We start from the raw sequence: 24,665 nt of genomic DNA on the forward strand, positions 1-24,665 counted from the left end.
CAGGAATGGAATGGGCTGCCTTGTGAGCCAGTGAACTCCTTTCCTGGAAATACAAGAACCTCTAAAGGCTGAAATCTTGAATAAATGCAGTCTTCTTCCCAGCTGCAGGCATCTCCCAGCCTTTATATTTTAGGGCAGCACATGGACTTCCTCCACTTCCAGTCATTAATATTATTAGAGCAAAGATTATATTCCATTCTTGGAATGTAGTCAGTTAAGTGACTTGGTTTCATCCACCTGCAAAGTAACTTGGAATAGTTTTACCAACTTCTTTGTTCAAAGAGTAGATTTACTCACTATGTTCTAATACCAGGTGTTTCCAGTGTGGCTGATTTTTAGTGTTTGTATGCAGGCTGATATGTGATTAAATTGAAAGAGATGATCCTGAAAAGTGTTTTATGGGGAAATTATGCCTGTGCAGTCAAAGCACACGTGGCAGGAGTGTTCAGTGTACTGAGGGTCAGTTTCCTGGCCCCTGGTGTTGCCACCTCCACCTGTGTCTTGGAGAGAGAACCATTGCCTCTTTTCTAGGCATGTTTGTTACAATTGATATCACATTTGCACATCCTTTTGTATTCTGGTACGTAAAATTTTATTGTTGTTCAGTCACTGAGTTGTGTCTGACTCCTTTGCGACCCCATGGACTGTAGCCCTCGAGGCTCCTCTGTTCATAGCATTTCCCTGGCAAGAATACTGGAGTGGGTTGCTGTTTTTTTCTCCAAGGAATCTTTCCAGCCCAGGGATCCAACCTGCATCTCCCTGCATTGGTGGGTGGATTCTTTACCACTGAGCCACTGGGGAAGCCCCAGCCTGCATCTAGTTCCATGTGGTTAAAAATTATATGAAAATATAATTTGGAACGACTCAACATACTGTATATTTATGGTTTTTTAATCATTGTCTTACTGTCGTGTGATTAAGTTGTTCCCAATTTGCACCTTTACAAATAATGCTGCAGTAAACATCGTTGTATTTTTCTTAGTTCCTTAAAGGAGATTTCTCAAAGGACAATTTCTACCCCTAGTCCTATTTCTAAGACTCTTGCTGCATTTTGCCAAATTGTTTCCAGAAGTTGTATAACAATTTGTATTCTATTTCGTATTGGTGCCAGTCTCAGCAAGCACCCATCAATACCAAGATCTAAAAGAAAAAAATTACTTGGCCAATTTTACAGGCAACAAGGGTGTCATTATTTATGTAACTAATACTTAATTACTGAGGGTTTTTTTTTTAAGCTGTAATTATTAGTCATTAGTATTTCCTTTTCTGTGAATATCTATTTATGCCTTTTACCCTTTTTATTGTGCTGGATATATCTGCTTTTTTCTTATTGAGTCATGCAGTTCCTCCCCTAGAGAAATAACTCAGCCTGCATAGTTCATGGTAATCATCACCATTTTCTGAAATGAGTTGCAGATATGCTCCAATTCCTATCGCTTCCATGTACCAATGACCCCATATTCCCACTCCCTCCCCTCAAAACACTTGTCGAACACAGTTAACTTTCATCTCCAACCAGTTGAAGGTTTCCCAGAAGATTAGAAAGACTTTCTATCCCTACCCTCTAATATAGATCCAAGAAAAGCAGTCAACTTTGTAGATCCAAAACAGAAAGACACCAAATCAACTGATCAGCTGATTCATCTGACAGCCTGACTTAGAGTGGATTTTCAGTGAAAAATTGAAATATAAAAATTTATATATATACAAATGTAACATACGTGCATGTACACACATATGTCAGTTATACTTTCACTGCTTCTTACTAATCAATATTACTAACGCAAAACTATCCAAGAGGACCCTTTTGGAGTGGCCATCCTCTCAATAGTTGAGAATTTATGAAAACACAGGGAAGGCAGCATGGGCACAGTTGTGGACATGTTGACTGAAGAGGGTAAAAGGCTGAGTTCGGATGAGTGGAAGGGCAAACACATCATGATACAGGTGAGAGAAAGACAAAGAGGGAAAAAGCGAGAAGAAAACGGACATATCTCACAATCAGCTCTCCCACTTTGGCTCCATACTACCTACTGCAGCACAGCCGGCCTCCCTCTACGCCCCGTCCATCCAAGAGCGCTCCTGGGAGGTGTAACTTCCACCTGCCAAGACTCCTTGCTCCATCTCCTTTTTCCTAGAAACCTGACTGTCTTCCTGGAAACCCCTCCTGAATAAACCACTTCTGTTGCATTCAATAAGTTCTCGCCCAGATGAGAGCAAAAAGAAGATGATGGTACCTGCTAATTTAGCAAAGTCCTTTATGCGTCCAGTGATAGCTTAGGTCTTGCCACTCATGAAACGGAGATACCATCTGATACCACCAGAGACATTAGTAAGGTAGGAAACAACACAGCTTCCTGTTTCAAAGAGTCTTAGCTTCTCAGGTTTTGCAAGTTTTTAAAAAGATAATCAAGTCTGGAGCAGTTCTTCTTTTCTATGATTGAGATCACACACTCAACAAGCACTCAGTTGAGTAATCCTTGAGAAGAATGCTGTTGATGTCACCAACTGTTTTGGGGGTTCTGCCTTCCCTTGGAATTGCTCATTGTTTTGGAAGAGGGGTAAATTCTTGAATAAGCATGCATTGACCTGTCAGGAGACAGGATAAAAAATGAAATCTGGATTTCCTTGTAATTACTCTGCAGAGCTCAATGGGAGACTTTGATGAGGCGAGTTGTAGTACGGGTTTAAACAACCCAAGACGACTCGAACTTGAATTTCAGTTAGGGCACCCACAGCTGCATGACCTTGAGTTAATCGTTTAATCTTGCTGGACCTCAGCTTTCTCATCTGTCAACTGAGAATGATAATAACTACATCATTGGGTTGCCATGGAACTAGCTAAGATAAATATACAAAAAGTCTCTGAGGACTGTCCAAAGCTAAGCAGAAGTAAGGGATGAGAAGAATACCACTGAGACCTAAGCCTCACAGGGACGAGTCATGTGCTTGCTCCATGTGCTCATGTGTCCATGGCACCCAGGATAGTCTTGGGCACAGAGCGGGTGTTCATCCAATGTTTTGGGAAGAAGTCTGACCATGGACAGTGTGATCTGTGATACACTGGCTAAAGTGGACAAGACAATGAAGTTGACCAAGCATTCATCAGACGTCTGCTGTATATGCAGGAATGTGCTTTATACTTCAGATGATAAAGAAAAGGGTAGGAAGGAAAGACAGTGACTTTGCTGGGAGGGCTCATGGGCATCCTGGGGCCCCAGTTTGAGGGAGCTTGACAGTCAGCATCTCGGCTCAGGTGGTCAGCAGAGACAGTCAGAGAAGAGTTAGGAGAACTGGAAGCCTGTCCTTTGAACATGAGAAAATAAGGAGTCACCGTTGCTTTCTGTTATAGAATTGGCCTTTCCCATGGGCCAGTTATTCTCTGAGAATCATGATCACATAGGATTCTTGTTAGAAACGTGACTCGGGGGCCTGTGTAGACTCTGGAAGGGCACTGGTGACTCTGGAAGATCTTGGTCAGATTTGTCATGTATGTTGGGAATTTCTCCTGTGGTGGTTTGTTTTTTTTTTTTTTGGTATCAAGAGTATTCATTCTTCCAGGTTGTAGCTCCACATTAACCCTTCACTGGTTAAATGTCCTCATCTGTCTTTCCAGTCTCTTACGATCCAGGCATTAGCATCGGAGGTGACACCGAGTCTGACACCTTCGTTCTCCTCTCAGGGATCATCGTGTTATCTACCACAGCGTTCCAGCAGGGGGTGTGGTGTGGGAGCCCTCAGGTCCCCTCGGACACTTGTGTGGACAACACTGATGGAGATTCCCAGGACGTTAAAGTGTCTGAGAAAGCCTCAGTGAGGAACGGGTTTAAATGTGGTTAACCGTGCGTTCCTCCAAGCTTGTGTTAAGGTAGAGAAAACATTGTTGTTGTTGTTGTTTTTCAAATAGCACCTGTCAATATACTCCAAGACGGGGGCTGGGTAGGAGAATGCCGCGGGTGCTTGTCTGATGACTGGTCAGCGTGTGGGCACAGCACAGAGCAGTGGCCAGCCCTCTTCCGGCCCATCTTCTCATTTTGACAGGAGTCCCCCGAGCAGCCCCTTGAGGTGTGTGCAGACACTGTTACAGACAAGGAAACTGAGGTTCAACAAGCAGCTTGGCAAACACCAGAGACTAAAAGACAGAGCTAGCTTCCACCTTAGGGTTTTCTCCTATTTTTTTTTTTTTTTTTTTTTAGATATTTTTATGTGGACCATTTTTTTAAAGTGTTTACTGATTTTGTTTATTTCTGTTTCATGTTTTGAGTTTTTGGCCATGAAGCACGTGAGATCTTAGCTCCCCCAACCAGAGATTGAACCTGTACCCTTTTCACAGGAAGGCAAAGTTTTAATCACTAGACCACCAGGGAAGACCCTTACCTCAAGAGTTTAGACTGTTCACTGGTGCTCATTTTTCCTGCCCTGCATCACCATCTGAAGGACTGGTGCTTTCAGCTGAAGACAAGGATGGCAGACTGTAAAGGTAGAACCAGAGTGACTTCCCTGAGGTCTAGAGTGGCTTGTTCTGTCTGACTTTTCCCAGGATGGGCAGGAGATTTTTGGTGCTTCTTTCAGGCTCCTTGAGGCAGTCAGCTCATGAGTTTCCAAGGTACACAGGAAAACCTGACCCCAAACTCTAATACCTCTGATCTTTTCAGATTCTTAATGTACATAAACTAAAGCAGAAGCATTTTTGAGAAAACAACCAAAATAATGACATCAACAACAAACCAAACAGAAGACAGCTTAGGAATATGGGAACATCTGAGGGAGAAGCAAACAAACAAAAGATGTTAAGAAGCTATATGAAAGGGTCAGAAATTTCTTGCAGGCAAGCTCAGGTCAACTGTGGCCTTGAGCGTGTGAAAGGAAGTGTTGTTGAGCAGCAGGAAGAAGTACTTGGGTTCCTTTATCCTGTCTTCAACACCAGCTCCTGGCCGCAGGGTCCTGGGGCAGGAAGGTGGGTTCCAGCCATTTTCCTCCTCTTACTGACATGTTTCCAGGGGAACATTTAACTCCTAGGGGAGGTAATGGAAGGATTCATGCAGCCAGTGGTGCCTGCCTCTGGCACTTGGTGGTCGAGTGTATTTCTGAGTTCTCTCCATTGACAGCACCCTGCCCTTCTGTAAAGCCCCCAAATCAACAGAAGCAAGCCTTGACAAAAAGGGCTCTTCCCCCATCATAGACTCTTAATACAAGACAAGTTGGAGTGACCATGTGGAAGCTGTATTATTTGGGGAGGTAGTGGACATCTCCAGATTTGAACAGAAGAGCAGAGTCTACACTTAGCATTGGCCTGCAACTCAAATCTAGAATTAAACCAAGGATAAAATGAGCCACCCACTGGACAGCTGTGAGCACCTGGCACGCTTCCAAGTGCAGGGTGTGTGGTTGACCAAGCCCTGCTGCTGGGCTCTGAAACTAATGCTCTGCTTTCCCCAAAGCTGCACTTCTGTGGCTTGCCCCTCCCCTGACCCAGCCAGCATGCAAACTGAGGCAGGCCCACTCCTGGGAGACAGGGTTTCCACTGATGGCTGCCTTTAGCTGGAGAGCTCCCAAGTAGACATACCAAACTCCCCTTAGTCTACACAACAGGCTGGGAATCATCTGTCATCCTCCCCTTGCTCCCTGCTTCACTTTAGGCCTGACAGTGCTCGCCCATTTCCCCTCATAGGTACCTCCTCTAATAAAGGTGTAAGACCTGCTGGGTGTCTGCTTTTCACTATCACACCCTGCATATTCACACTAGCTTCAGAATAGAGCCCAGGTCCCTTTAGTCCATTTCCGGGAAAAATTGGGTGGTTGTTGATCTAACTATTCTGTATGTTTCGTTTTGCACTTTTTCTTTCTTTCTTGTCAACACTGAAAAAAATCTAGTATCAAAATTAGAAAATCAATATAATGATGAAGAAAAAAGTGAACAGTGATTTAGAAATGATGCAGAAAATACAGTTTTCTCCCCAAGATATGGGAAGTACCTCTTAATGAGGTACAAATACAATGCATCTCTGCATAAACAGAAAACTCACCAGATGTCTGTCAAGTGGAGTAAATGACATCTTTTCTTCCACAATATCTTGAACTATAAGATGGGCCCTTGGAAATGTAAAAAGAGAAGAGAGAGCGAGAGCACAGATAAAAAGACAAGAGAAATAGAAGATATGAGGGATGGAGAGATAATAGATATTTAAGTTAGTCTCTTCCCTTTTTTCAAATGGCAGCCAGAAATTTTCTACCAGATGAGAAAATTTAATTTCTGCTTTGTTCACAATTACGTAGTACAGTGTTATAGAGGCTTCTATAAAGCCCAGTGGCTAGAAGGACACCTAGAAATATAACTTGGGATGGAGAGGACTAGATGACTTGTTTTCCTATGGGATGTTGTTTTGCATCTCATCTCTGTAGACACAAAAAATGTTCACAACCTAAAAGAGAGTTATGTTTTATTTTGTGGGAACTTTTAGGACTTCAAGCCCAGGAAGCAGCATCTCAAGTAACCCCGAGAGAACTGCTCTAAAGAGGTGATGAGGGGAGCTAGGTTATATAGAAGTTTTGCAACAAAGGGCAGATAGTTGGTACATCAAAAGATGATTGTTAATAAAAAAAAAAAAAAACAAACCCAGATATCTCCAAGTTAAGGACTTTAGTGCTCTTCTATGTATGGGCAAGTGCAGGAGTCTGGGCTCGCATCCTGGTTCCCTCGGGGCTCACCATCAGGAGTGGCTGCAGCCGGAAGACTGCTAGATGGCAGGTGTTCTTTTCTTCCTGAGTTTCCTCAGGCCTCACTGGCTCACGTTTGGGGGTTGCAGGGCTGCAATTGCTGATGACTGTGACATCCTTTGTTTATTGATATGGCAGGAAACATTCCGTTTCTCACCCCCAAGATTAATCTGGGTACTTTCTAAACGTGTCAAGCCTCTGTTTTGAGCTGTGTAAATCCTCAACAAATTTTCAGATGTGCCAGAGCATCTACTCTGGGAAAGATAAGAGAGCTAGTGAGGGGGTTGGAGGAAAGGCATATCAGTCCTGAGCTCCAGGCAGCATCAGTGAACTCAGACAGTGACCAGGAGTGGCAGGGTGGGGGCTGCGCTGGGAGCGGGCAAGTTATGTGAGAGAAACCATTCAGTAATGTAAACAACACTTCCTGTACACTTGTGTCACATGTCACACCAGGGATCTGCTAAGGGCTTTATGTACTTTGTCTCTTTTAAGCCTCTCGGTGACCCTGTAAGGTAAATGAGGTTTTTTTTTTTTTTTTTTTACCATTTCTCAGAGGAGGAACTGAGACAAGTGGGTTAAGCAATAGCTCAGGATAACACAACTAGAAAATGGTGGGGCTTATTCTGGAACCCACCTCTGTATGCTTCATTCCCTCTCCTCTGACCACCATGTCCGCTATTTCTCCAGGAGTCTGTGGATGAGGCCCAAGGGGTGGGCAGTGGGTTGGTTGGTGCTGGCCCTTCAATGCCCTCCAATGGTCCATGCCCAAGATTCAACAGGTGATTTTTATGTCAGAACACCTTTGCTTTAATTCAACATTAAGAAAAACCTGAAGAAAGCAGGCATATTACACTTCATTATAATAAGGAACAAGTTCTCCTTCTAGGAGAATATGACATATGTTGGCAGAGCTCTGCTGGGTCCCCTTGAGTCCCTTTCCCATTTCTGGCTGTCCTCCCTCAGCCTCTGTGCTCTTTTGCTTCCAGCCTCTGCACCTGTGATTGGCTGTGGAGGGCGATCCTAAGGCTCAGGAACCATGGTGCCCCGGCTCCCCCAGCCCCACTCTCCTGCATGGAGCCAGGAGGAACCCCTCTCACTGTTCTAGGCAGGACACACTGTGAAGTTCCTGTCCCAGGGCCCGCTCAGGATCTGGCGGAGACCCCGGGGGATCTTTGCCTGAGACCACACCCTGCTGCTTGCTTCCTCCCTTCTTGTCCAGTTCCCTCACTCTCTTGCTGGTGTCTTCTGAGAGCACCCACTGAATAAATCACTCACACATGAATCCTCCCCTCAGGGTCTGGGCCCTCGTAAGACAGGGCATTTAACATAGACGGAAGTTCCTTTATTTTTCAACAGCTTATTAAGATGTAACTTTTGGACAATAAAGTGTATCCATTTAATGTCTACAGTTTGATGAATTTTGACAGTCGTATACATTTGGATTACAACACCCATAGTCAAGATATGAGTGTTTCCATCACCTCCAAGAGATTCCTTATGCCCCTTTGAAATCCATCCCTCCCTCCAGGCAATCACATCTTTCCACTTCTTAAGATCAGTTTCTTTGCAGCCTGCTGCCTAAACTTTAAGCCAATGCTATATATTTTTGACTTTTGTATTGCACTACTTAAAGTTATCAATTTCAGTTTTAGCTTAGAAAATGCTAGCTGACTAGCTGACACAAAACTCCAAAATGTACAATGAGCTTGAACATCTAGAAGTGTATTTCTTGATCATGTACAGCAATCAGGATTATTTATTGGTGGCAGTCTGCCTTTAATCATTAGTTCAGGCACCTAGGCATCTACATACAGTGTCTACTATCACTGAAGTTGGCATTCAAGACCCAAATGTATACAGCTGCATCACCCGAGAGGAAGGAGAAGAGTATGAAGGAATGCTCGTGGAAGGATTTTATGAGCTGGTGAAGAAATCATTCACATCATTTCTGTCCACATTCCATCAGCTAGGACTCAGTCATGTGGCCACCCATGAATGTGTCAGCAGCTAGAATGTAGTCTGTCTGTGTGTCCAGAAATTAATGATACTTATGTGTATGCATGTGTTAATTAATAACTGTCTGACCAGAAAAGAACAAGCTCAAAAGAGGAAGATAAAAGACATACTGACACTTAATGCCATTTTAATCATTAACAGCAACAACATAACTATGAAGTGACAATAAGAGTGACTATCATCTTTTGAGGAATTTGGTGCCACGTGCTTTATGACATTTATCCTCACAGTTCTACAGGTATACAATTTCCTTATGAAGATTAAAGCAGTAGGAGATTATAAAGCTGTGGTTGCCAAATGGCTACCAAATAGCAGAGGATAAATTTGTGCCCAGGTCTTTCTTGATGCCTAAGTTTCTGCAGTTAGCATAAAGCAGAACAAATCAGTTACAGCATTTTTCCACTTCAGTGAGAGCTATGAATTATCAGCAGCAGATTTTAACATAATCCAGGGCATCAAGAATCTATAGTTATTCAGAGATTCTAGAAGGAGCAGTAAATAAACTTCCCACAACTTAGACCTCAGGGCAGATGGCCAAGCAGGCACCTGCATCACAGATACAAGGGTGGGGTCACATTCAGCTCTAGGAGAGTTGAGAAAGCTCTTTGCTGTTTACCACCCACTCTGTGTTCTAAGAAGCCTGGATCAAGAAAATTCTTAATGTGATGATGGCAGGGGTTCAGGGAAGAGACACCTTTTTTTTTTTTTTTTTAATTTGAGAGAAAAAAAAAAATTCTCTAGGTAAGAAGAGACAGGGTGGAATGCAGAGTGGGTGTTACATGAGGTCTAGGAAGAAAGATGAGGCTGGCACCAGGGAGACTGAAAGGGCTGTGTGGGGCCAGGAGGGAGAAAGATAGATGCCAAGCAAAGGGGCAGTAGATGAGAAAGGATTTAGGGAAAAAAAGTTCAGCAGGATTTGAAGGTGGGTTTTTGTGTAGTGTGGGATGTAACCTTCCTATATCAGTTAGGGTTTGGTCATGAAAAAGGCTTCTCTAGGTATTTTAACCAGGAAGGGAATTAATGTAGATTACAATGCCTTGACAGCTAGTAAATATTTTCAAGTCCTTATGGAACATTCACCAAGATAGACAATATCTAGAGCCTCAAAAAGTTTTTAAAATTTGCATTATATAGAATATATTCTCAGATCAAAATGCAGTCAATTAAAAATTAAAAACAGAAAAATGACAAACATTTCTAAACATGTGAAAAATTTAAATCACACGTCTATATAATCCACAGATCAGAAAGGAAGTCTCAAAGGAAATAAAAATGACTTTGAACTAAGTGAAAACAAAAATACAACATCAAGATATGTGAGGTGTAGCTAAAGCCATTCTGAGGAACATATTGCCACACTGAATGCTTACGTTAGTAAAGAAGATCGGAATCAAGTCAATAATCTAAGTTTCTTCCTCTAGAAACTAGAGAAAGGGCAAAATAAGCCCAAATTAAGCAGAAAGAAGGAACAACTAAGATAAGAGCACAAAGTAATAAAATTTAAAACAGAAAAGAGATTAAAGCACTGAAACAAAAAGCTGATTCTTCAAAAAGTCATTGAAAATGAGTGATAAACCTTTAGCAAGACCTGAGAGAGAGAGATGACACAAATCAACAATGTCGCGAATGAAAAAATGTCAAGAATGAATACAGATTCTTCAGCCATTAAAAGGGACAGTAAGAGAATACTGGGAACAACTTTGGGGCTTCCCAGTTGGCTCAGTGGTAAAGAATTTGCCTGCAGTGCAGGAGACGTGGATTCATTCCCCGGGTCAGGAAGATCCCCGGGAGAAGGAAATGGCAACTCACTCCAGTATTCTTGCCTGGGAAGTCCCAGGGACAGAGGAGCCAGGCGGGCTACAGTCCATAGGGTCGCACAGAATTGGACATGACAGACCAACTGAGCACACACACAGCACATGAACAACTTTATGCTTATGCGTGCAACAATTTAAAAGAAACAGACCAATTTGTTGGTTAATAACAGAGACAAGACATCTGACAAAGTATTTCACCACTGGTGGTGATAAACACCTCTCAGAGAACTGAAAACTTAATAAACAGCATCTACAAGGAGCCTAGAGATAGCATCATGCTTAATAATGAAAGATGAATGCTTTCCTCCAAGATCATGAACAAAGTTCGTTCAGTCACTCCTCTCCAACTATAAGTCCTAGCTAGCGCAATGAGACCAGAAACAAAATATAAGGCATATAGATTGAAAAGGAGGAAATAAACTGCCCTTATTTGAGGATGACATTGTTGTCTACATAGAAAATCCCAAGGGATTCTCCCCAGAACTGTTGAAACTAACAAGTTCAGCTCGGTTGCAGGAAAAAATCAACAAACAGAAATCAATCACATTTTTATGTATTAGTGAATACTTAGAAACCAAAATTAAAATACCATTTATAATTGCTTCCAAAATCTTTTAGACTATACCTAGGTATAAATCTAACAAAACATAGACAAGATTTGCAATGAAAACTACAAAATGAAATTAGAAAAAAAAAAAAGACTTATGGTTTAGGCAGAGGGATATACACATAGAATAATGGAACAAAATAGAAAATTATAGAACCAAACTCACAAATATATCCAACTGCTTTCTGACAAAGGCACAGTACCTTTCAACAGAAGAACAGTAGCCTTTTTCATAAATAATGCTGGAGCAATTAGATATCCATAGACAAAAAATAAATAAACCTTAACCCAAACTTCACATAATCTATACTTCAATAAAATTTAAAAAAAAATAAGTATCAACTATACTTCAATAAAAAACTTAAAAAGACACATACAAAACTTGACTCAATTTATCACAGGCTTCATTGTAAAATGTAAAACTATGAAACTTTGAAAGATAGCAAAGGATAAATCTTTGTAATCTAGAATTTGGTGAAAAGTTGTTAGAGTTGATGCCAAAAGCCATATCCATAAAAAAAATAGTTGATAAATTTGGCTTCATAAAATTAAAAGCTTCTCTCTCTGAAAGACTTTTAAAAAGCAGATGAAAACACAAGCCAGAACCTCAGAAAAAACATCTGTAAACAATATATCCAATAAAATATTCATATCTAAAATATAAAGCATTCTCAAAGTTAAAAAGCAAAAAACCAATCTGATTAGAAAATAAAGATTTTTTTTTTCCCCAACAAGGTAGAAATTTTAAAAGGACTTATCTCAAGCGAATAAAGAAATCTACAGATGGTTAGAAAGAAAGGAAAAAATGGGCAAAGGCGCGAACAGATACCTCATGAAGAGGACATACATATGGCAGCTAAGCACATGAAGCCGTTAGGAAAATGCAGATTAAAACTGCCATCACACTTATCAGAATGACAAATAAAAAGTGACAACACCAAATGAGGAAACTGGATCACTCCTACATTGATGCTGGGCGTGTAAAATAATACAGATACTCTGAAAAAGAATATGGCTGTTTCCGATAAAACGAATGGTGCTAGCGGTAAAGAACCCACCTGCCAATGCAGAAAACCTAAGAGACTTGGATTTGATCCCTGGGTCGGGGAGGTCCTCTGGAGAAGGAAGTGGCAACCCACTCCAGTGTTCTTGCCTGGAGAATCCCATGGACAGAGGAGCCTGGCAGGCTACCGTCCATGGGGTCACACAGAGTCGGAAGTGACTGAAGCAACTTAGCACGCAAGCAAAACACATGCTTACATTGCAATCTAGCTGTCACATTCCTGGGCAGATATCTCAAAATAAACATTTTTGAAGATTTTAAAATTGAAATGTGGCACGCATGTAATAAAATGCCTATAGTATACTAATCCAAGTTTTTCCATGTATCCACACCTGTGTGACCGCCGTGGCTGGACAGTGCCAGAGCCCCAGACCATTCCTTGGTGTCTCTTCCCAGTCTGTATCCACAGAGGTAACCGCTGTTTTGTTCCTATTACTATAATTTAGTTTTGGCTGTACCGTATGTAGTCATAGTAGATAGTTCTTTTATATTGTCGCATAGCATTTTATTGTGTGAAGACACCATAGTTTGGGGCTTCCCTGGTGACTCAGGTTCGATCCCTGGGTCAGGAAGTTCCCCGGGAGGAGGGCACGGCAACCCACTGCAGTACTCTTGCCTGGAGAATCCCATGGACAGAGGCGCCTGGTCGGCTACAGTCCCTGGGGTCACAAAGAGCAGGATATGACTGAAGTGACTGAGCACACAGCACATAGCACCCCAGTTTACCTGTTTTATTGTTGATAAAAATTGGGGGTTTGCAGTTTGAGACGGTTATGAATAAAATTAGTAGCTACAGTCTTGTCTATGTCTTTAGAGTTCATATACATTTCTTTCTCTGCAGTATATACTTTGAGGTAGAATTTTGGGGTCATAGAGAAGGCATTGTTTAGCTTTACATGCTACTAAACGGTTTTCTAAGTGGTTGTACCAACTTCTTATGCTTTTGCCAGCAGTATGTGAGAGTTCAAGTTCATCTCCATTCTCGTCAATAGTTGGTATTGTCTATTAGAGATTTTTCTTGTTTTCTTATTCATTTTAGCTCTTCTGATTCGTATGAGCTGCTATATCATTATGGTTTTAATTTGCATTTCTCAAATGATTAATGATATTGATTATCTTTTCACATATATGTTGGTTATTTGGTTATCATCTGTGCAGTGCCTGATCAAATCTTTTGCTGGTCTAAAAATAATTAGGTTGTTTGTTATTTTCATATTGACTTTTAGGTGTTTGTAATCTGTTCTGTATATGAGCCCTTTACCTAAGAGAAGTATCTCTGATCTGTTTCTGGCTATAGGCACTTGTTCCTTTTTCTCCCAGTCTTCTGGTACACCCTGATCACTCCTGATAGTGATTCTGTTTGCAAACATCTCTAGGCTTAAGTTTCCAAACCCTGCTGCAGTCACCAGCCACTTCTCCAGTGTTTCTGTCAGTGTCTCAGATTCATACCAGCACACTGCTTGCCCCTGCCCAGATTCTGGGCCAGCCATAAACAAAATCTCTCTGTCTTTGATCCCTTCATCTCTCACTTACTTCTCAGAAGCAGGAAGATTTCTTGTTCCCTGAGGTAGAATGAAGTGAGGAAATAAGTTTATTCAAGCAGGTACATGATAATATCATACTCTGAATAAAAGATGTCAAGCTATACTCTCACCTGTGGTCACACACACATCAAGGCATCAAACTTAATCAACGTGTCTCCATATCAGCTGCCTCTTATGCATGCAGCTCGATGCTGGCCACTCTGGGAAACCCACAAAGGAGGACTGGACACGGGTCCAGCTGTTGAGAAGCTTACAATCGAGTTGGGAAGAAAAGGCGTAATACAGGTTATGTGATTTAGTGAAATAATGCATATTAGATAGTACATAACATAACTCTTCAGAATCAAAGAGTTTTAGAACTGGGCATGCAAGACCATAAGTGCTAATTCAAGCTGGCCCTAGATGAGAAGTTTTTAGAGGACTTCCTTAAGATAGTCTCTCCTTCCCCTTTTCAGCATGGGGGTGGGGAGAAGGGGTTTCTTGGACAACTTTTTTGCATGTAGGAGATACTCAGCATATGTTTGCTGGTTTGAGTGAAGCTTAGGTTGCAGAAATAAATAGCTATATAACGCCCATCAGCCAAATACCTACAAAGTACCAGGCATGTAGTAAATCACATTTAATTCTTGCCACAATTCTGAGAAGGGAATCATATTGCTTCTGTTTTACAGGTGGGAAAATGGAGGCTTAGGCAAAGAAAAGACATAGCATCTGATAGAGCCATGATTCAAAGCAGGTTGACATACTGGGGCCCTTGTTGCTTGCTGTGAGACACCGCCATTTCCTGTTGCTTGAACAAAGGGAAGGGGACAGTGGGCCTAGCCACTCACAATGTCAGAGATTAAAGCCCAGGTCCTAGGGTACTGGGTCTCTGAAGCAGGGCCCAATAGAAGAGGCCGTCCCTTCAAGGGAGGCCAAAGGTGGCCTGACTGGTGACTTTGGATAGCAAGGCAGAAGCGAGAGGGAAGCAGATTAGATAAGAGAAAGTAACACAGCCCGGTGGTCTGTCACCCCTCCCCCCATTCCTGTAACTTCCCCAAATATAATGCTCGATCCCTCATGTGCCCAATTTGGCTGGATGTCCATCTGTCCTGTGAAACCCCACTTCCACCTTGCCATCCAGGAGTGCGCTAGCCATGCCATACCATGGAACCGTGGCTGCTGGGCTGCCGTGGACTGGTAGTGGCATGCATTCGTCCTTCCTCTCATCTCATTGTTCTGAAACAGGAATTCAGACATTGGCACCAATTCAGACATTGGTGCCTAAATCTGCCAGTGTTTCCTTCCATGGCAGCCCAGTGGTTTAGAAGCCACCTTGCGATGCAAGGGACACCAGTTTGATCCCTACTCCGGGAAGATTCCACATGCCTCGGAGCAGCTGAGCCCGTGCACCACAGCTGCTGGTTCTAGGGCCTGCGAGCTGCAACTTACTGAAGCCCGTGTGCCTAGAGCCCGTGCTCCACAGCGAGAGAAGCCACCGCAGTGAGAAGCCCACATGCTGCAATGAAGAGTAGCCCCCGCTCGCTGCATCTTGAGAAAGCAAGTCTGCAGCAACAAAGACCCACCACAGCCAAAAAAGAAGTGAATCTTTTTAAAAAATTAAAAACAGAAAAACTGAATCACTTTTCTGTACAGCAGAAACTAACAACACTATAAATCAACTATGCTTCAATTAAAAAAAAAATGAAAGCCAGAAAACAGAACAAAATACCGCCAACCACAGCTTACTCCCCTCAAGAAAACCCACAGAGGGAAAAGGAAGATAGTAACGAGACTAGAAAGTTCAGAAAAGGGAAGTATGAACTGAGTACACGATGCCTCACCCCATAGGCACAAACCCGTGGTTTGAACTTCTGTTTGTGTGGCATGAAGCAGAGCCCACCCAAAGATGGCAGTGGGGCAAGATCCCTGCCTCCCTCCAGAAAGAGGACTGATCTAGCAGTGGCCTCATGAGCTGGTGCATCCCAAGTGTAAGGGAATTCCCCTGCAAATAGGAAATTGAGCACCAGCTAGCTGTACAAAGGGCAGGCGTTTGGTTTCTGCCCAAACCAAAGATTTGTGGACTCAGATGCAAAATCTGTTATCACATCCCTTTGCCCTTGCAGATTTAAGATGAAAGAGATGCAAATATCTTTCCTGTACATTCATGGTGTGTAGGTAGGAGTAATGTGCTGGTAAGTGTTCTCACAACCCACTAGGAAGAAAGAAACAAAAAAGGCATTGACATGTTTGCTGGTTTCCAGTTTCCCTGGTGTAAAGACTCTCCTTGTGGCCAAGTTTAAGCTGCTGACTTAAGGTCACTGAGGTGGAGTTGGGTAACCTGAGCCTTCCACAGGGTTAAACAGCCATAGTGTTGCGTTTACCTTATGTGCTCAATGCTTTATGTGCATTGCTGGATTAGTGTTCATTCATGAGAAAAGTGAGGCTCAGAAAAATAGATGATTTACCCTGTGTCATTAGCTACTTACTGGTGGAAAGAGGAGTTTAAAATAAGTTAAAATTAGTCTGCTCTAGATCAGTAGTTCTGAAGCTTTTTTGATATTGGCATGAACAGCCTTTTTTTTCTTAATCTTATGAGAGGATTTTATGAGCAATAAATTGGATAGCCTATATAAGACCCCTAGAACATATTTATGCAATTGATGATCAATAATAACTTATTTATTACTATCATTATTATTATTATCATTATCATATCCTTGTTATGTATGAGGTGGAGGCTCCTTGCTTTGATGTGGAAAAAGTGAAGCATTTGTTGACATGAACCTAGTTAGAGAAGAAGTTGGCTGTGCCCGCAGTTTCAATAAAAGTCTTTGAAAGGCATTTCTTATGGCACAGACCTTGTCAGAAGCAGAGCAGGGCTCAAGGCCATAATTTCTCCACATATCCCAAAACAGATTTCACTGACTTCGCTTAAACTCTGCTGTTTAAGCCAGATCATAGCATGTGTTGAGGTTAAGATAATACCACACCCATGGGATGCTGAGGGCAGAAACCTTGAGCAGGAGAGAATACCTTGCTGCCAAAGGATATTGCCAAGCCAAGAAGTACATCTTCATGAGGCACTCAGTGGCCATAAACTCAGCTTCATTCCATGTTTTCCTCTCACCCTTATGTATTTTGACTTCAGAACACTGTGTACACATGGGTGTTGGTTTTATTCTCAGTGGTTCCCAAAATAGAAAACAGATAATAAACACCTATTGAATTGTGGTGTTGGAGAAGACTCTTGAGACTCCTTTGGACTGCAAGAAGATGCAACCTGTCAAACCTAAAGAAAATCAACCCTGAATATTCATTAGAAGGACTGATGCTAAAGCTGAAGCTCCAGTACTTTGGCCACCTATTGTGAAGAGCCAACTCATTGGAAAAGCCCCCGATGCTGGGAAAGACTGAGGGCAAGAGAAGGAAGTGACAGAGGATTAAATGGTTGGATAGCATCACTGACTCAGTGGACGTGAATTTGAGCAAACTCTGGGAAATAGTGAAGGACAGGGGAGCCTGGTATACTGCAGTCTATGAGGGCACAGTGTTGGATACGTTTTAGTGGTTGAACAACAGCAGCAAGTGCCTAACAAATAATTTTGTGAAAGTACATTATGACTCTATTTTCACAATAACTCAGACCAAACTAGAATCTTTATAGTAGAAAGTGTTACATGCCTCACCCTTGAATAAAATACTTACAGATTTAGCAAATGGGCTCTGTGTCCTAAAACAATGTTTACTTGTAACTACTGTTGTTTAGTCACTAAGTCATGTCCAACTCTTTGGGACCTGGCGGCCCGCCAGCCTCCTCTGTCCATGGGATTTCCCAGGTAATAATACTAGAGTGGGTTGCCATTTCCTTCTCCAGGGATTTTCCCGACTCAGGGATCAAACTCATGTCTCCTGTGTTGCAGGTTTGCTACTGAGCCACCAGGGGACTCATTTTCTTATTTAAATATGTGATTTTGAGTCCTGGCTCTGTGACTTTTTTAACTGACTTGACTCTGAAACTTTATGGCATTGAAACATGTGAGCCCAGAGGTTCACAGGGCAGGTTGGTTTTGGATTTTGTTTCTGTATTACAGTTTGTGGTCATTTTAATTTATCAACATAAAATTCAAACAAATGGATATCCCCAGAAGTTCCCTCTGGGACAGTTACTGGGAAAATGCCACTATTTCCTAAAGTTTAAGATTTCCTGCCTCAGAAAACCCCAAGTTGCACACATACCAAAAAGAATAATTTCAAACTCATTGAAAAAGAGGTCAGTTTTGTGGTTACCAGAGGGGGAGCTGGGAGGTGGGGAGAAAGGGAAGATGGAATTGGATGAAAGTGGTGAAAAGGTACAGACTTCCAGTTACAAAATAAAAAAATACTAACCATGTAAAACATTTTGAATATAATTGACACTGCTGTTATATATGAGAGGTATTAAGAGAGTAAATCCTGAGTTCTTATCACAAGAAAAAAAATTTTTTTTTTCTATTTCTTTAATCCTATATCTATTTGAAATGATGAGTATTCACTAAACTTACTTCATGATGTATGTAAGTCAAATCATTCTGCGGTACACCCTAAGGTTATACAGTGCTGAATGTCAATTATATCTTGATAAAACTGGAAGAAAAAAATAATAAACTATTTTTAGAAGAATGACTTACAATACCACTTTTAATGGCTGATAGGCATTGTATCATGTGCATATATTTACCGATTTTTCAGGTGATCCATTATTATTAGACACGTAGATCACGTAAAATATTCGTGCATCATTAATAAGGCTGTGATATAGGTCCTTATTAACAAAGCACTGTGCATATCTCTCATTGTTTCACTAGACTTGCTACTAAAACTTTGAGCCCTCTGCAAGCTTTTGATACATTATTGCCAGATTTCCCTGCCAAACAGTTGCATTTAATGTGTAACTTTATTCCCAACAGGAGTTCACCAAAGTGTCTGTTTTTTTCACACTGTCCGCACTTCAGAATATTGCCATTCTGTTTTTTTAAGTTTTTTTTAATGATTCTCAAGTTTATAGGCAAAAAAGTTCCAACTTGTTTTTTTTTTCAGTTTGTACCTCTTGGGAAAAACAGGATTTTTTAAAAGTCCTTTTTGAAAAAGCCCTGGATTTCCCTCCCGTTTTCGAGCGTAATGTTGGTGGCACCACGGTCACTGCATTGGGCCTCCGTGGACAAGTGACTCACCCTGTCAAAATGCTAACAGAGTTTCCTGCCATCGGAGGCTTCTGTCAGAACATTACGTGGCTTAATTTTGACCCTAAATACCAACAACCTTTGTTCTGAGAGGAGGGGAAGAGAAAGCATCAAGTAAACACCCTAAGAGAGGGCAGCAGCTGGCAGGAGCATTTCTGCTTTCGTTTGTCTGGATTGTTAGGTTCAGACTGAAGGGCAGATAGGAGAGCCCCTTAACAGGCAGGGAATCTGACCCTAAGGAGACTTTTCTTTTGACGCAGATCACTCTCAATTTTTTAATGCACTCACAAGCAGTTTCTTCTTCTGGTATGGAGTTGAAATGACCTTGGACTTCACAGAGGCATGGTACCCTCCTTGTAGACTGAACAATTCACGTTCTGTCACTCCTCTGATTGAGGTTCTGAATAGGGTACATTTGCTCTCATCTTTTTTCTCCCCTTCTGTTAGGAACAGACTGAATCTAATATTATGTTCTTAGCATATGTTGAACTTAGTGAACTCTGTGATTCTCATGAAGAGGCTCGAGTGGAGAAATGCCAGGTCTTGTAATTAAAGGCTTCTGGAAGCATCCTTTAGAGCACATGCCATTGGCTTTTGTACCCTGTTTTCCAGCCAGAGTCTCTTCTCTGTGTATTGTAGTGTAAGTGTGATGTGGCCAAACAGAGCTGATGCTTGAGATTTTTCATTGTGACAGAGCAGAATAGCAAAGAAGGGGGGACGACATTGTTTTCATTTTATTTTTAGGTTAACTTTGTATTGACCTAGCTTCCATTGCTCTGAGAATTACTATGAAAAAAAATTTTTTATAAAGTCTGTACTATTATATCATTATTATTGATGTAATGGGTTAAAATTTCATATTGATTTTCATTTTTAATCAGTCTATTATATATAATATGGACTTCCCAGATGGCACAGTGGTAAAGAATCTGCCTGCCAGTGCAGGGAGACACAAGAGATGTGGGTTTGATCCCTAGGTCAGGAAGATCTCCTGGAGCAGGAAATAGCAACCTATTCTAGTATTCTTGCCTGAAAAATTCCATGGACAGAGGAGCCTAGTGGGCTACAGTCCAGGGGATCGAAAAGAGTTGGACACGACTGAGCACAACACACACATATAATATATATTAAATATTAGTTTTATATTTGGTCAGCCTCAACTCTACCCCCTCCTAGTTTTTAATGCTTTCTTGTACTTTATTCCAGACTGCAGCAGCTTTTCCCTAAGCTCATATCAGGTCCTCATATATAGAAAACTGCTTTGTTTCTTTGAATAAGAAAAAGTTTGAGACTTCCAGAAGAACCTTAAAAAGCTACATACATACAGAAACAGAATATAGAATATACATTTCTAATTTAACCTTGGTATAAGTCACAACTTCTCTAGACCTGTTTTTACACTATGAAAGGATAGTTTGTCATTAGAAGAGAGAACACGAGTAAACCCTTCTCTGTTTCAGACCTGTCAGGGGAGTCAGGCCCCAAGTCTTTCACAAACCATGAGCTGTTTCCCCTTCTCCTCCTGAATCTTAGCTCGATTCCCCTCTAGCTCTCTACCTACTAACAGAACCAGACGGCAGGGTTAACAACCACCACTGATTCCTATTCTGGACCCGGAATAGGTATAAGGTTCAGAGGGTGGATTTACTTGCTCCGTGAGGCACACATAATCCAGGAGTGGTTGAACTTGAAGTTAAACCCATGTTTTCAAGCTCCAGAACTATAATCTCAACCACTGAACTGTGCTGTCCCAAAGCAGCCCGGTGGTTCTCAAACATTTTTTCAGCACTGAAACTTTTAAACTGGTATCTTCCATAAAATTGCAAAACTAGGGGTGCCCTGAGTAAGAAGGAACCCAGGTCTCATTTGCTTGGCCTCATTTACAAGCCCGGGTTGGCCCCGTGGTGCTTTCACAGAACACTGAGCTGCAGGGAGTAGGAGAGGAAACCACTACATTCCTATGACTACACTGACCTTGATGGAGCAGAACCTACCTTGCCGCCTCTGCAGAGTCTCTGGGTGAAGACCAAGAAGTCAGGGTCCACAACAGCAGAGGCCCAAGGGTGTGAGTCACAGCTTAAGTAGCAATGTCAAAAAAGGGCCAATAGAGCTGCCCTATTTTAATACTTCCGCAGGGCTGCAGAAGGGTTATCAAGAGACAAGCAGTGTCTACATTTTCTCTGCCTTGACAAGGGACATGATAAGGGATTTGGAAACTCATTTCCCCCATTCTTCTCTGCCAAGTAAAAACCAGAGTTATACTGAATAAAAATTGAACACCCTATGTGGCCGGTTTGGGAATCATTAATGCATCCTTCATATCTATCCATGTCTGCTAGTCATACCAAAATCTGCTTTTAGATCTTTCAGTTCAGTTCAGTTCAGTTGCTCAGTTGTGTCCGACTGTTTGCGGCCCTATGGACTGGAGCACACCAGGCTTCCCTGTCCTTCGCCATCTCCTGGAGCTTGCTCAAACTCATGGCCATTGAGTCAGTGATGCCATCCAACCATCTCATCCTCTGTCATCCTCTTCTCCTCTCATCTTCCATCTTTCCCAGCATCAGGGTCCTTTTCAATGAGTCAGTTCTTCGCATCAGGTGGTCAAAGTATTGGAGTTTCAGCTTCAACATCAGTCCTTCCAATGAATATTCAGGACTGATTTCCTTTAGGATGGACTGGTTGGATTTCCTTGCAGTTCAAGGGACTCTCAAGAGTCTTCTCCAACACCACAGTTCAAAAGCATCAATTCTTCAGCACTCAGCTCTCTTTATAGTCCAACTCTCACATCCATACATGACTCATGGAAAAACCATAGCTTTGACTAGACAGACCTTTGTTGGCAAAGTAATATTTCTGCTTTTTAGTATGCTGTCTAGGTTGGTCATAGTTTTTCTTCCAAGAAGCAAACGACACTTAATTTCATGGCTGCAGTCACCATCTACAGTGATTTTGGAGCCCCCCAAAATAAAGTCTTTCACTGTTTCCCCATCTATTCGCCATGAAGTGATGGGACCAGATGCCATGATCTTAGTTTTCTGAACACTGAGTTTTAAGCCAGCTTTTTCACTCTCCTCTTTCACTTTCATCTAGAGGCTCTTTAGTTCCTCTTTGCTTTCTGCCATAAGGGTGGTGTCATCTGCATATCTGAAGTTATTAATATTTCTCCTGGCAATCTTGATTCCAGCTTGTGCTTCATCCAGCCCAGCATTTCTCATGATGTACTCTGCATATAAGTTAAATAAGCAGGGTGACAATATACAGCCTTGACATACTCCTTTCCCTATTTGGAACCAGTCTGTTGCTCCATGTCCAGTTCTAACTGTTGCTTCCTGACCTGCATACAGGTTTCTCAAGAGGCAGGTCAGGTGGTCTGGTATTCCCGTCTCTTTAAGAATGCTCCAGAAATAACTCATGCTTTAATAGAATCTGACATGTCAGTGTCCTAGTGAAGAATATTGCTTTCATTATCTCTTGCCTTCTGAAATACCTCAGTCCACTGTGGACCAGTGTATTTATAGTACCCACAATTTGTTTTTAAATTTCAACTGTTGAGTTAGGTGTGCTGGAAGGACTTGTGAGCACAGAACCACAGCTACACTACCTGGTTGGCCCCAGCAGCACTTATCATCAGATAAATGGGAGAAGAGAATTTACCTTGACTGCAGGGGTAAAAATCATAGCGCATAACCAATCTGAGCAGATGAGGGTTAGGAATGAACATGCAGAAGAAACTGATGGTGGTGAGTAAGGAGAAGGAGGCCAGAAGCTTTCCATAAGAATTATAACCTAATCAGAACCCTGGCGACTCGAATGGGATTTAAAAGCATGTCCAAAAGAAGTTTACCTTGTTGGCCTCTATGGTGGTAATGGAGTGAGAGCACTTGGAGCAAGTTCCTAGAACTTTTGGCCACAGTAGAGTATAAATTATGTAACAATCAAATTCATTTATTGGTTTTATTTAAGCTGCTTTTCATTTTGGACGTTTTTCTTTTTCACAGTTTCAAATACTTCAACCACACGTGAAATCTTCTTTGAAACCAGCATCGTTACAGGTACATGTGGGCACAGCATACTTGGTGCAGGGTCCTGTACGCACACCCAGTCTCCCACTTGCTGCGTAAGACGTTTCTGTTTCCTAGTACAGAACACCCTTCTCTGAGCTCACCTACTTGGGACCTGCTGAGGAACACGGAGGCAGTTTTCAAGTTGGGGCTGCTACAAATACAGCTGCTATGGACATCTGTAACAGATCTTTGTATGAACATAAGCTTTCTTCTCTCTTGAGTAAATACCTAGGGGTGATATATGCCTGGACTTTTATAGTAGATGCATATTGAACTTTCTTAAAAACTGCTCAACTGTTTCCCAAAGTGACTGTACCATTTTATATCCTCATCAGTAGTGTGGGAGTTCCAGTTGCTCTACATCCTCACCAACATTTAGTATGTTTGTTATTTATTTATTTTTCTTTTATTATCCTGTTTATTTTTTTTTTCCTGGTGATTCTCATGCCTTTTAAGGATTTGCCTTCTTCACATCTTTACATTCCCCCATCCTCTGCAGTCTAGTTTCTGTTCAGTCAAGTCCTCCTTCCACTGGAAATGACCTCTAAGAGCTCCCCATCCTCACTGTCCCGACATGGATCCACTTCTCTGTCCAGCTTGTGGACACACCACTGTCCTCTGGAAACTTCTCTCCTACTGGGTGGGGCTCACTGGCTCCGGGGCCCTCCATCTTCCTTTCTTGCTTTGCCTGAGTACAGACCTAAGTAACTTTCAATGCGAGAACACTGGTAGATAGAATTTCTGAATCCTCACACATCTGAAATGTTTTCGTCCTGCCTTCATATCTCATATAAAGTACTTTGATGGTTTGATTGAGCAGAGAAATCTTGGCTTAAAGTCATTTTCCTTTAGAACGCAGAAGACCATCTATCATCTTTTAGCATCCTCTGTAGCTAATGACATTTCATTATATTATTTCAAATCCATTCTTATTTTCAGAAAGAACCTTTCTGCATCCTTGGTTTTCTGAAATGTCCCCAAGAATGTGTCTGAGCTTGGGTGTTGTTCATGATACTAAGAACTCAATGGACTGTTTCAATCTGAACATTTTTGTTCCTTTAATCTGGAAAGTCCTCAATCTCAATTTTGTATAATTCCTTCCACTCTGATTAATTGATTCCTATTAATCACATTTCAGATCTCATCTATTTTTCCCTCCAGGTATTTTGTTATTTTCTCCTGTATGTTTTGTCTCTTTTGTGGTATGGTTTTCAATTTTAGTCATTCAGAGGAATAGAGGTGCACGTGTCTCTTTCAGATCTGATTTCCTCGGTGTGTATGCCCAGGAGTGGGATTGCTGGGTCACTGGAGCCCATTATATAGAGTGAAGTAAGCCCGAAAGATAAAGACCAATACAGTATACTAACACATATATATGGAATTTAAACGGATGGTAACTATAACCCTATATGAAAAACAGAAAAAGAGACACAGATGTATAGAACAGACTTTTGGACTCTGTGGGAAAAGGCGAGGGTGGGATATTCTGAGAGAATAGCATTGAAACAAGTATGCTATCAAGGGTGAAACAGATCACCAGCCCAGGTGGGATGCATGAGACAAGTGCTCGGGGCTGGTGCACTGGGAAGACCCAGAGAGATGGGATGGGGAGGGAGGCGGGAGGGGGGATCGGGAT

General features: G+C 41.8%; 2 protein-coding genes across 10 annotated transcripts in view; one reads left to right on the top strand and one right to left on the bottom strand.

The window, feature by feature from the left end:
* Positions 1-21,071, bottom strand: part of CCR3 (C-C motif chemokine receptor 3) — a 58,062-nt gene extending 36,991 nt beyond the window's left edge. For 2 of the 9 annotated variants that reach the window (XR_006337655.1, XR_006337654.1), the window contains exon 1: positions 20,960-21,071. Coding sequence is in view for 1 of the 9 variants with exons in the window: in XM_043886827.1 (XP_043742762.1) it covers positions 14,910-14,973 (64 nt within the window). In the remaining 8 variants the exon portion in view is untranslated. Of the gene's footprint in view, positions 1-2,237; positions 2,343-4,377; positions 4,397-7,351; positions 7,547-14,909; positions 14,983-20,959 lie in introns of those variants that run through there. The other 7 variants (XM_043886829.1, XM_043886828.1, XM_043886831.1 and 4 more) reach the window with 6 other exon arrangements.
* XCR1 (X-C motif chemokine receptor 1) overlaps positions 1-24,665 on the top strand; it is a 315,914-nt gene that overhangs the window by 138,693 nt on the left and 152,556 nt on the right. The window lies entirely within an intron of this gene.

The sequence above is a fragment of the Cervus elaphus genome, chromosome 24 (assembly GCF_910594005.1).
Source record: "Cervus elaphus chromosome 24, mCerEla1.1, whole genome shotgun sequence".
Lineage (NCBI taxonomy): Eukaryota > Metazoa > Chordata > Mammalia > Artiodactyla > Cervidae > Cervus > Cervus elaphus.